We start from the raw sequence: 14,204 nt of genomic DNA, 5'->3' as shown, positions 1-14,204 counted from the left end.
GACTAAAAGATACCTTTAAAAGTCCACTTCTTAACATATTTAACACCACCGTTTTACAATAATTATATAAACGTGTAATTAGAAATACATGCATTTATACTATTGACTTATTCTGCACTTTTTTTCTCTCTATGAAAGTATTTGACTGATTGTGAAAGACTGGAAACCCGTATCTACTCAGCAGTTAGTGTTAGAGCAACATGTGCAATTGAAATGCACAAATAACTCTGAATTGATTGTAACTGAAATGCGCAAGTAATCATGTACAATTGGGTATTATAACCCACCGTCTAATTAGTGTTATTTCATAACCCCTACACCTACCGTAACCATTATTTAGAGTTTACACAATGGCATTTCAAATAGGGAGCATGCTTTTATTAGCTAGCAACAAAGCCATGTATCAAGGGCATAGACAGATTACACAATAGTTGTCATGGAGACAGAATTGCCAATAAGAGGCATAATTCTTGTACAGTCACTTGCAATAATTGTGTTACAATTGCTCGTCTCTTTAAACAGAGGTTTTTCATATCTTCAGGATTGTTTATAGGCCCTTGAACACTTTTACAGAGAACCACCAGTGTATCTACATTCGCTAGATGCAAATGTGAACATAAAGAAGAGCAGTCCTTCATAACCATAACCTGATGATTTATTTATCTGATCCCAGATGACTTGCAGCGGTGTCTGTTTTGCCACAAGAGGCAGTCATGAGCATTCTCCCAGGCCCCTTGAGTGATAGTTTTCATTATCTGAGGATTTGCATAAGGCACTGTTGAGTTTCTAGCACGTGATCAAATTTTCAGCGGAGGAACGGGGCTTTGCTTTATCATTCACAGATCCACAGAGACCCAGATCTGTCCAAAGCACAGATCCCTCAAATGATGGTTGTCATGGAGACAGAGCTTCAAGTGAGGAGGCAACTGAACTCTAAGGGGCGATTATGCCTCAACGGAGTACTGTATACACATAAGTATCATAACTATATGCATTATATGAGCCAGCCTGAGATTTTGTGTAATTACTTATTGTCTTGTCTGTGCAATGCTATATGTAATATGTAAATGTATGTATCATGTAAACCTGGTAACTTTGCCTATATTCATGCAAGAACACCAGAAAAGGAGTTTAACATAACTATGTGTAAAGCATAACTTGGCACAAACTTCACCCAGACATTTCTTTTTAAATGCATAACTAGAATTATTTCTTCTTTTTGCAATAAGCGTGAAAAGATTTTCTGTGGTACTCAATAACACTGATACTATTGCCTGGACTAAAGTTGTAATTAGGTGTTTTTGAAAATTCCTTTGAATACATGTTGTTTACTGGTTTCACGGTGTGATGCAAGGTCATGTTTAACTCATGACAAGTTGTTGCATTCAGTTTCTTAATGCTGCAAAAAAAAAAAAAAAGGTGTGTGCAGAAGCAAAAGCTGCCTGTTTTGTTTGTTGCTATAAGTGTAAATGCAGCTGTGTCCCTGCCAAAAGAGAAAACCTGGTCATCTACCAGAAGCAAATGTGATCTTATCAACACATAATAACCAGAATCTCATAAATAAATAGACATCTTTAGTGCATGATGCAATGAACTGTATAGTGCATAACACTCCCGTTTCCCATAAATGACCCATAAATTGCTTCATGGGTAATGCACAGATAATGTGGCCATGTGACATATCTGTTTGCTGCAACAGCTGATAAATTGAACAGAAAAGCGGATACAGAAAACAACACTCTTTGAGTCACTCTATATCCGGTTATACACACAACAACAGATGCAACTTTAAACTAAAATTGTTAGACATTTAGTTATCATTTATATAATCTTATATTTAAATGTTAAATAGCATGCTCTGCACCTACTAAAAGTGTTTAGTAGATCAGGAACAGTGAAAAGGCGTTCCTCAGCACAGTCCCCTCAATCCCAGTGGAAAGGTTTCATTTTACATTAGAAACTCCTCCAGTCATTCACTAATACAGTTTAATCGAGCTCTCTCACTCTTGTGGGTCTACACATTTGAAACGGTCCCTTTGTTAGAAATGAACCAGTTGCTAAAAAGAAGCCAATACAAATTCACTACTTAACTATTTTTCCCAAATGATTTCATGAGAACAGTGTCACCTGGGTGCAATGATGAAAGGCTATTACCATCATACTGATATCAGTATTAAAATGTCTTTTAACCCTATAAAGTCTGTACTATTTCATATTTGACAAACTCATTTCTAAGGCCGCTAGGTTACAAGATGAAAACTTTGCTGAAAAGAAAAAAACAATCGTCCACAATCTACTATATGCCTTATGTAATCTGATTGAAAAGTTGGTAGCACTTTATTTTACAGTCCTGTTTCTCATGTACAAACTATGTACTTATTATAGTAATTTCAATAACTATGTAATAACTAGGTACTAACCCTGAACCTACCCCTAAACCTAACCCTACCCCATGTAGTTACCTTGTGTTACCAGAACTTTCTTAGATAAATACACTGTAAGTACACTATAAGTACATGGAAGTACACGTACTGTAAAATAAAGTGCAACCGAAAAGTTTATACTTTTCAGCAAAGTATAAGGCCTTTCATTAAAAATTATTTAAGATTTAAGACATGTGAAACATGACTTGAAGCTGGACTTTTTTAAAATATAAAGTAAACAGGTAAAGTATAAACACAAGTACTGATAGTGTGCAGGATTTATTCTTTTTTTATAGATTCTAAAAGTTTCATTATATATAAAATATTTTAGTTCATACTGTTGGGTAATAGTCTGTGATAGTTTGAACTGACAAGTTGATTTGGTATATAGAGAGTTTCTTCTTTTCAATATACATCTCATATGCTACAGAATCTGTGAAAATGTGAATATTTTTCAAAAAATAAGGGAGATCATACTAAATGCATGTAATTTTTTTATGTAGTAATGTCCTGAGTAAAATATTTTACATAAAATATGTATGCATATAGTCCACAAGAAGAAAAAAATTGCTGAAATTATTACAATAACCCCATTCAAAAGTTTGGGAACCCTTATTTCTTAATACTTTGTGCTGTTACCTGATGATCCTCGGCTGTCTTTCTGTTTTGTGATGGTTGTGCATGAGTCCCTTGTTTGTTCTGAACAGAAACTGAGAACTGTTCTTCAGAAAAATCCTTCAGGTCCTGATTCTTCAGTTTTCCAGCATCTTTGCATATTTGAACCCTTTCCCGCAGTGACTGTATGATTTTGAGATCCTTTTTTTTTACACTGAGGACAATTGAGGGACTCAAACACAACTATTTAAAAAGAATCAAACATTCACTGATGCTCCAGAAGGAAACAAGATGCATTAAGAGCTGGGGGGTGAAAACTTTTGGAATTTGAAGATCAAGGTAAATTGTTCTTAATTTGTCTTCTGGGAAACATACAAGTATTTTCTGTTGTTTACAAAAATTATATTTCAACAAAATAAGAAATATTTGGACATCTTCTTTGTGTTCAAAAGTCTAATCTTGGTTTTCACCCCCCAGCTCTTAATGCATCTTGTTTCAGTGTGAAAAGATGTATCTCAAAATCATACAGTCACTGCTGGAAAGGGCTCAGATATGCAAAGAACCAAGGGTTCCCAAACTTTTGAATGGGGTTATTTTAATGATTTCAGCTATTTCTTATTTTTTGTGTGTGTTGAGGACTAAATGTAAACATCTTTTATGTAAAATATCTTACTCAGGACAGTACTACATAAAAAACAACATGCATTTAGTATGATCTCTCTTATTTTGTTAAAATTATTCAAATTTTCACAGATTCTGCAAGGGGTTCCCAAACTTTTGCATGCCACTGTATTTACATAATGTGGCTTGAAATGACAAGTAAAGCTCGTTTCTCTCCTCACCAAGGAGTTATCCCTTATCATTAAAATACCTGGCTTGTTGGAGGCTCTGTTGGGTGTCTTTTTTTTACCATTTTGAATAAAGTACTATTAAATAATAGATGATTTGTTCACACAGGTTTACCACTATCCACTGCCAAGGACCAGAGGGACACTCTTTGATGGCAGCAAACAGTACACGACAGTCACACCCTTGACTTCCTGAGAGATGCTGCACTAAAAACTAGCAAATGTTTCCTTTTAGTCACATGGGTAAACCATGTGTCAGTGAAGGATTTACTACATGAATTAACTGCTTGTTTCTTGTTCAGACTGAGACCTTTCATATAACATACCCTGCTCTAAATTGTTGTTTTTTCCTGTGTTTTTATTTAATTTTTTAAAATACATTTTCTATCAAACCTAATTTAACCTCAACCCCACCCATCTCACTGAATGACCTTTTTCCAGCTGCAGCTGAACTTTTTCAACCTATTTTATGATCAATCTCCAATACTGATGAAAATGAGCTGTGACGGTGTCTCATCTACTACTAGCTACTCGTGTACTTTTATTCAATTCCCCTTCGAAATGGAAACAAACTTCACGTCATATGTTCTTCACTTAACTATTACTACTCAACAGTTTCTGTGCATCACATTAGAGAGCACTTTCCGTTCATTTCATTTTCATCAGAGTATATATTTAATATGGTTTTATAAGAGCTGCAGTTGGGAAATGCAATAAAACAACTGCTCATATATTACTCAACTTTTTATTCTCTCTCCTCTCTCTCTCTCTATGTGTTTAACTACTGAACACGCCCACGTAAAGTGTCAGTGGAGACATCTGCACACGGCTGTCATTGATTCAGTGCTGTCAGACCACTGAGGTACACTGTCTGTCTCTCACCACATCTGCATCCGACTTCTCTCAGTCATGGGGCTTCACCACAAAGAGTTTGAGCAGGCTGGCAAGCGCCCAGGTCTACAGATATGGAGAATTGAAAAGCTGGAACTGGCCCCCGTGCCTGAAAACTTACATGGGAGCTTCTATATAGGTGATGCCTACCTGGTGCTCCACACGGTCAAACAGAAGGACTCGTGCTTCTACGATCTGCATTACTGGCTGGGTAAGCATTGCATTTCCTGTCATTTATAAAAGAGCTTAGGTCTTTCGAATCAACTTTTTATATATGTACTATGTAGAATATTTTCTGTTACTTAATATTACATGTGACTATGCATTTAAAAAGTAAAATGACTAATCTCAGTAGCTTGACAAGAACCTATATATTCAATGGGGTATTAGTACGGTCAAATTGTATTCGCAAACTATTCCAGAACTGCATGTTTATGATTTCAATGTTATAAAAAAAAAAAATAATAATAATAAAAAAATAAAATAAAAAAAATTAAAAAAATCGCAGTCACTATTTAAAAGGTTGAGGAAAGACTAGGGCAAATTAACTGACTGATACTCAGATGTGTTCATTGTAAACAAGCTAGCAGATAGACGGAGCAAAGCAGAGTATATGGCCCCTATAAAATAACACTTTTAATCGTGAAGGTTGTAAAGTTTATTCTCAGACATGGGTATACTGGGTCACCTGATGTTAATAATGGACTTTCATTTATTCACCTTCTGTATAATGAGCATGTTTTTAATTTCTGAATTCATAAATGAAAATAGTATTTTAATGCTAATTTCTAACAAACAAGCAAACAAAAAAGCTTTACTGAGTAACAAGTCATGCGGTCCAGCCAACATACGTAAAAAAGATGCAGAACATAAAACAGGAAATGATGCAGAGTTTCAATGTGACATAGATCTAGATTAATAAATCTCTTAAAATAGCATAATTTGACCGTTTTTACTGGCGATGCCTCAGGCATAGTGCTCTAAAAAGCTGTCACAGCGATTTAAAAAAAACAACTTCTGTGGTCAGGTTGCAAAAGATCAGAAAACAGGAAGCTCATGAAGATTTTCTATGGCAAAGTCTACAAGAAAAATATGACTTTAGAGTTATGTTAATGTCACCAGTTTGCTCAAAGAAGATCACAGAACTTTAGAAGCCATTTAGTTGCCGGAAACCATGTGCACTTAATAAAGTTTCCTTCCTCTGCTGAGAGAAAGCACTTCCTTTACTCCATTAGATGTTTCAGAACTGTCAATATCACAGATGATCTGCCCTTGAGTGTATTTGTGACTAGAACCAAACACACACACACACACACAAACACACACAGACAACAGCTTCCATTATAAATCATTAAGCACTTCCAATGCAAATGGATTCCTTAATGATGTTTCTGCCCATCGTGCCTTTCTTGCCAAGTCATTTACCCTAAAAAAAGACTACTTCAAAATGAACAGGCTTTTTACCTCCGACAACACATCTATGGTCACATGCAACAGCTAACACAGCAGGCTTTAAAGTGTAAAAATGTATGCTGGGTGAATAAACACTTTGTATATCAGTCATCATTTAGTGTGAAAACAAACAGCTCAATGTGGTTTGCAAATGCAATGTTTATGCAGCTGATTAACTGAAAGTGTACGAGTAAAAAAACTATCGTTTAACAAAGGAACATTCCAAATTTTTTTTGAAAATAGGCTCATTTTCCAACTCCCCTAGAGTTAAAAAGTTGTGTTTTACCGTTTTTTAATCCATCCAGCCGATCTTCGGGTCTGACGGAAGCACTTTTAGCTTAGCTTAGCATAGATCATTGAATCTGATTAGACTGTTCAAAAATGACCAAAGAGTTCTTATATTTTTCCTATTTAAAACTTGACTCTTCTGTAGTTACATTGTGTACTTAGACTGACGGAAGATGAAAAGTTGTGTAAGGTTGGGGGTTCGATTCCTCGGGAAAACATGATAGGTAAAAATTGATAGCCTGAATGCACTGTAAGTCGCTTTGGATAAAAGCGTCTGCTAAATGCATGAATTCAATTTAATCAATTTAATTTAGGTTCAATGATCTATGCTAAGCTAAGCTAAAAGTGCCAGACCCACCTGACCCAGAGATCGGTTGAATGGATTCGAAAAGTGTAAAACACAACTGTTTAACTCTAGGGGAGTTGGAAAATGAGCCTATTTTCAAAATAGTGGAGTGTTCCCTGAATCTAAAAACCTAAAAGATCCTTCTTTCTCTCTTTGCAGGTAAGGAATGTACCCAGGATGAAAGTACAGCGGCAGTCATCTTTACCACTCAGATGGACGACTACCTGGGAGGAAAACCGGTCCAGTACCGTGAACTCCAAGGTTTCGAGTCCACCAACTTCACCAGCTACTTCAAAGGCGGGATCACATATAAGGTTTGAGACAGTTTATAACCCTCTAGACCTACTCTTGATGGCAATTTGACGCACAACGGCGTATTATTCTTCACTTTACTTCAGGCCGATCTTAGGATAACATAAAGCTACTGTTTAAACTGATGGAAAGACTTACAGTTTCTGCTGTACTGAAAATGTTTCTTAGACTTCACAGTGCAAACGTAGGATTAGTCTTTTTGTTTACAATCTGGGTGAGGTAAAACCTGCTACTCCAATACCTTCCTAGTGTACATAGGACCTTATGTTTTTCACAAACATGCGTGGTCTGAGGGGATGTTGTGTCACAGCATGTGTTTGGGGGCATTCAACTCCTCAATGTTGCAATTGGCCTCAGAATGAAAATGACTCACGGGTTTATAAATGGAAAAACCAGAAGAAAGAGCAGGAACGTTTTAAAAAATATTTTCCAACCTTTTCAGGCCGGAGGTGTGGCATCAGGGTTTCATCACGTGGTCACCAATGATCTTAGTGCCCGCCGACTCTTCCACATCAAGGGCAGGCGCACTGTCCGGGCCACAGAAGTGCCTCTCGCCTGGGCCAGTTTCAACAATGGTGACTGCTTCATAGTTGATCTGGGAGCGGTAAGATCTGCAACAAACATACAAGCGACTGTGTTAGTCTTTTTAATAGGATATTTAAACCTCATTCACCCTCATGTCGCTCCAAACGCATGTTTAGACTTTTTTTTTTTCTTCCCATGGAACATCCATGGAATTATTTAGCAAAATGTCTACACTGCACTTTTCCACAGCGAAAATGGAAAACCGCAGCTGTTGATGTATAAAAAGACATCCACACACATAATAACTTATGCACTGTATTCTGAGTCCTCTGAAATCAATAGCTTTTGTGAAACGTAAGTAATTTCAAGCTAAAGATAATAAAATGCATTGCAAAATACTATGCAGTTTAAACACCATCACCTTTGATTGCTAAATGACTTACCAAATTCATTTTTTGAGTATTACTCTACAAACTTTTTCTCCCTTCAAACCTTACAGTTTTTTATTACTCTAAAGAAATTTCATGTATTACACTTCATTTTCCATAAACAATAACTGGCTGGTTCACTTGTGCTGAGAGTATTTAATTTCCTCTCTGTATGCACTTCGGGTGGGTTTGATTGATTTGGATTCCTGTCAATTTACTGACAGTCAACATACAGTGTAGCAAATGTTGTGAGAGCACAAGGGCTGAGCCACATCTCACACCTAACAACAAAGCATTTTTTAAAATTGCTAACAGGCTCTTGCTGATGAGTTACAGTTTGCAGGAAGATTAAACGCGACAATACCAAATGACTAAAGTATTTGACAGCACACTTAGTGCTGAGTGCTTTCTCACTTCTCCAAAGGAACTTGCAGACCACAGTCAAATAAACAGAACAGACACTTTCTGTCTGATACCTTTCCACAATGACAGTGTAAAAACAACTATATGGTAACATTTTCAAAGGTAGAGGTGGTAAAAAAGATTTCTTAAGAAATTGTGTCACAGACATAATTACCAAGAACAAAACAGAGGCCAATGTTTTCCTAAGAAGTCTGCTAGACATGCTAGGATCACAATTAATTAAACCTCTTTCTGAAACAGACGATCTACCAGTGGTGTGGGTCTAAGTGCAACAAGTTTGAGCGCCTCAAAGCTGCACAGGTAGCTACTGGCATCCGAGACAACGAGAGGAACGGACGAGCCCAGCTGGAGGTTATAGAGGAAGGACATGAGCCTTCAGCAATGACTGAGGTATCAAATAAAACCGCCCATCAAACATCTTAAGTATGGATGAATTTGCATGGAATACAATCTTAAGCATCTAGAAGTACTTAAAAGAGCTTATTTGTATCTTTCATCACTAAGAATTTTACAGTTGAACCAATGTTTGCTATGGGATATCCGGTTAAGCCGGAAGGTTTGACATTTTCAGACCTTGTCTTTGCACATCACAGGTTCTCGGTGAGAAGCCTGAAATCCCTGAAGGTGACGATAATGAGGATGTGGTTGCAGACATGTCAAACAGGAAAATGGCCAAACTTTACATGGTAGACGAGTCTATAAACTTCAGTTTAATTCATCTTTATGCAAAATCTAATAGAGACATGCACACAGACACATGCACAATGTAAATGTAACAGGATATTATTCAACTGCACTTAACAGGTATCAGATGCAACTGGGAAAATGCAAGTGTCGCTTGTGTCAGATGAAAATCCGTTTAACCAGAGTGACCTGTTGTCTGAGGAATGCTTCATTCTGGACCATGGAAAAAGCAAAATGATCTTTGTGTGGAAAGGTATTGGTAAACTGAATCCTTTAAATTAAGTAATTGTGGAACTAATCTTACTGAGATTCCTTCACTTTATATTTTTTGATGATCTAGGCCGCAACGCAAATCCAGACGAAAGGAAGGAGGCCATGAAAACAGCTGAGGGCTTCATTAAGCAGATGGGATATCCTGCCAACACCCAGGTTCAGAAACATTAGATTTGTGTATATGTTTTGCAGCATTGTTTACATTACATTCACTTGAATGAGAGAGCCAAAATCTGCAGGACGTCAACCCTCCAGGAACAGTACTGGAAGGTTCTTTGTAGTACCTTAAGGGTACATCAGGGGTAGATGATTGCTCCAAGATGTTGTATGCCTAAAAGATAAAATTAGAGCACTTTTTTCAGACAGGGAACATGTATAGTATTCTTTGGGTCACCCAGGTCTTTTTGTCTCTGCACACAGATCCAGGTCCTTCCAGAGGGTGGAGAGACGCCCATCTTTAAGCAGTTTTTCAAAACCTGGAAAGAGAAGGACCAGGCTGAGGGTCTTGGCCGAGTGTATGTCACTGAGCGGATCGCCAAGATTAAGCAAGAAGAGTTTAATGCCTCCAAGCTGCACGAGTCTAATCACATGGCTGCTCAGTACAACATGGTTGACAATGGCACTGGAAAAACACAGGTAACAATTTGCATACAAAAGATCAGAGATATTGGATAAGTTCAATTATACTGGCGTTCTAAACTGGGTTCCAGTGGGTCACATGGATTCACTGTAATGACCCAAAAAGTGACTTCGGTTTGAGAGCACCCTAAGAGGACATCATTTCAAAGCAATTATAGATTGTTATATATCTTTCACAGGATGAAATCCACCTGTCCCAACATGTAAATATAATTGATAGATATTCTTAATCTGGTCTTGTTTCACAGATTTGGAGGGTGGAGTGTGGTAGTACCACAGGTGATACCAAGGTTCCTGTTGACCCAGAGACATATGGCCAGTTCTATGGAGGGGACTGCTATATCATTTTATATACCTACACCAGAGGAGAAATCATTTACACCTGGTACGCCTCATAGAAGTTTCCAGAGGGGGAGTCAAATCACACACAAAAAGAATCAAATTAGGCTTATCGCTCTATGCTTCCACCCTCAGGCAAGGATCCAGCAGCACAATAGATGAACTGACAGCTTCAGCCTTTCTCACCGTTGAACTGGACCGTTCGCTGGGAGGAAAAGCTGTTCAGGTGAGTGGGATTTGAATTTTATCTATATACTAATTTGCTGACTGTAACTGGGGCTGCATTATGAACTAGATAAGTAGGGCTTCAAAGATGTCCAGCAGCCCTGGCTGGAAAATCTAGAAGAAGACACAACTAGGCTAGAGTTGCTGTCTTATCATGGTTCCCCATCCCATGTCCATTCAGGTGCGAGTGACTCAAGGAAAGGAACCACCTCATTTGCTGAGCCTCTTCAAAGAAAAGCCTCTGATCGTGTACAAGAACGGGACTTCTAGAAAGGGAGGACAGGCACCCGTACCTCCAACACGTCTCTTTCAAGTGCGCAAGAACCTGGGCACCATTACACGGATTTGTGAGGCGAGTCCTGGTTTATAAACTCAATGCCCAGAAACATGAAAAGTCCTGAGCTGGACCAATCCTGGTCATTCTGGATAGCACTGGTTGATCATCAAGTGCAAGGTGGTGGAGATCTGCTTGATGGTCCAAAAAAGTGTTCATCTTTGGTTAAGCTGACCTGTTTTTTAAGTGTAACTTCAATTTAGATATGTCCCTTGAGTGTGTTGGTTTGTGGTCTAACAGGTAGATGCTAAAGCATTAAATTTGAACAGCAATGATGCCTACCTTCTGAAGTTACCCGAGGGGGATGGGTACTTGTGGAAGGGGAAGGGGGCCAGTGAGGAAGAGGAACGAGGGGCAAAGTACATGAGTGAGAAACTTAAGTGCAATGCCAAACCAGTTACTGAAGGAAACGAGCCAGGTATGGCCAATGCGCAATAGATTCAATTCATTGGTAGGAGTTACAGGGGTTACTGATGACATTTACATCTTTTAACCTTTACATACTTGTTGCCCATTGAAAGAGGACTTCTGGGAAGCTCTGGGTGGAAAGATGGAGTATCAGACGTCTGAGATGTTGGAGAGCAAATCTATACCACATCCTCCCCGCCTGTTCGCCTGCTCCAACAAAAGTGGAAAGTTCATTGTGAGTATCCTATAGACCCGGATAAGAGAGAGCCCAAGTCCAGTTCAGTTTCACATTAAGTTTTTGCTTTGAATACAAATTTTGGATTGGAATCTATGCTTAAAATGTAAAATATGTCTTGGCTTCCTGTGTTAACTGCTCAGATACTGATAGATACTGGCAAACTGTTGTTTGGACACTAAACATGCATCTTAAAACTATAGATTGAAGAAGTACCTGGTGAGTTTAACCAAGATGACCTGGCAGAGGATGACGTCATGTTACTGGATGTCTGGGAACAGGTGATGTTTCTTTATGACTTCCTCCGAGATTATCTCTAAGATTCAAAAGACAGCAGGTGTCTCTAATTAGATTTATTTTAGCCTTCAAACATATCTCCTGACTTTCATGGATTAGTGTGTGGAACTGATCCTTGATTTCATCTCTCAGGTGTTTGTGTGGATTGGAAAGGATGCCAATGAGGTGGAGAGGACTGAGTCTGTAAAATCTGGTGAGGTGTCTCAGGCACACATCCCTTAAAATGGGTTTCTTTATAATCTGAATATAAAATAGAAACCCCTTTAAAATGTAACAGGTTCAGCAGCATACTAGAAAAAACCACATTATTCTCACATGCAAAATACATATTTTTAAATTATGTTATGTAAAATCATGAATGATGATGTGCTCTCTTTGTAAACTAATAAACGTAGTCATACATATTTTTGAATAAGTATTTGTACCTTTGCAGCAAAGACCTACATTGAGACGGACCCATCAGGTCGGGACAAGGAGACATCTGTTGTGGTGGTAAAGCAGGGACACGAGCCCCCTACTTTCACCGGCTGGTTCCTGGGGTGGGATGCCTCTCGATGGGACAGTGACCTCATGGCAAGAGCAGTGCAATCACTGCAGGTTTAGTGAAATCCTGAAAGTCCTAAAGTCAATAGACTTGACTGGAATGATAAAACAGAAAGCTGTTACTGAGGCATGACAAGCGGAATTGGACTATTCCATTAATATACTAAAAATATACCATATGTCCAACATGTAAAGATACTCAACATACATCAGATCTAAAAGTTGTGTATTTCTCTTTAATTTGTTTCGACAGATTTATATATCTGCTCTGGATTTCAATAAGCATGATTTCAAAACATACAATAAAATAATTAATACATAAAAATAAATGTCTTGTCTTAGTCAATGCAAGAGCACCCTAGATACAATATATATATATATATATATGTGTTTTTTTTTATTATAAATAAATAACATAAAAATGACCACATTCCAGATGTGATGTAGTTTTACTGACCCACAAAAGTACCATGGTAATACTATGACCAAGAGTTGGTATACGAGAAGATACCCTTGTACTAAAAATCATGTGCCAACTGATACTTCCAGGAACACTATGCATATCATATAAGCACACTGATTATAATTAAAGAAATGTACATTTCAGGGTTAAAATTTCATCACACCCAATGAACTATTTGAAAATATTTACTTTATTTTGGTACAAGCAAATTGGAAGTAGCGGGATACAATGCTGTAACATTATTTTAAAACCATCCTGCACAGGCTGATGCATCTTCAATATAATTACTCAATGAATATTGGAACGATGGTTAAATGTGTATTGAGGACTTTCAATGAAGATGCATTGTACGTGGGCAACTAAATGGCCTGGTCAAGTGCATGATACACTCATAATTAAAGTCATTAAAGAAGGATCAAATACTTGTACTTTTGGTTAATCAATTTTACAAGATTGGTTATGATTAACTGGTTAGAGTTGTGGCCAAAAATACTACTACTACTACTAATAATAATAATAAAAATGTATCGACTGTAGTTTGTTTCAAGGCAAGGCAAGTTTATTTATATAGCACATTTCGTACACAATGGTAATTCAAAGTGCTTTATATAAATTAAAGTAAAATAATAATTAAGGAAAATAATAACAATAATAAAACAAGCAATTTTAAAACTTTTAAAATTATAAAGAAATGTACTTACTTAAAATGAATTTTTAAAAAAGAAAATGTTTTTACATAAAAAAAAACAAAAAAAAAAAAAACAGTAAAAATATGCAATCAGTTCGGACATTGCACGGTGCTCATTCAATAAATGCACAGCTAAACAGATGGGTTTTGAGTGTAGATTTAAATGTCACTAGTGTTTTAGCACATCTGATCTCTTTTGGAAGCCGATTCCAACTGCGGGCGGCATAGTAACTATAGGCAGACTCCCCATGTTTTGTGTGAACCCTTGGTATTTCTAACTGACTCGATCCTAGTGATCTGAGTGGTCTGTTAGGCTTATATTCATTGAGCATATCTGCAATATATTTCGGTCCTAGGTCATTTAGTGACTTATATACACGATTAAAAGTACATTCAAAATCAATCCTAAATGTAACTGGAAGCCAGTGTAAGGACCTGAGGACTGGATGAGCTGCAGCTGTCTAATGGTCTTTTTGGGAAGGCCGGTGAGGAGCCCATTACAATAGTTCACCCTACTGGTGATAA

The 14,204-nt window shown here is 37.4% G+C and overlaps 1 protein-coding gene across 1 annotated transcript; it reads left to right on the top strand.

Annotated features, from left to right (window-relative positions):
* Window positions 1-4,701: 4,701 nt before the first annotated feature.
* Window positions 4,702-12,857, top strand: scin (scinderin). Its single transcript, XM_052584923.1, has 16 exons — window positions 4,702-4,988; window positions 7,023-7,177; window positions 7,618-7,779; window positions 8,792-8,941; window positions 9,145-9,237; window positions 9,356-9,488; window positions 9,576-9,664; window positions 9,929-10,144; window positions 10,396-10,532; window positions 10,622-10,712; window positions 10,893-11,063; window positions 11,286-11,463; window positions 11,567-11,688; window positions 11,892-11,969; window positions 12,118-12,178; window positions 12,419-12,857. The coding sequence occupies exons 1-16, from the start codon at window positions 4,796-4,798 to the stop codon at window positions 12,586-12,588; spliced, it is 2,199 nt and encodes a 732-aa protein (XP_052440883.1). The 5' UTR covers window positions 4,702-4,795; the 3' UTR covers window positions 12,589-12,857.
* The last annotated feature ends 1,347 nt before the right edge of the window (window positions 12,858-14,204 follow it).

This window comes from Carassius gibelio, chromosome B19, assembly GCF_023724105.1.
Source record: "Carassius gibelio isolate Cgi1373 ecotype wild population from Czech Republic chromosome B19, carGib1.2-hapl.c, whole genome shotgun sequence".
In the NCBI taxonomy this organism is placed as follows: Eukaryota; Metazoa; Chordata; class Actinopteri; order Cypriniformes; family Cyprinidae; genus Carassius; species Carassius gibelio.
The sequence above is the reverse complement of the archived record's forward strand: the minus strand, read 5'-3'. Positions and strand labels throughout refer to the sequence as shown.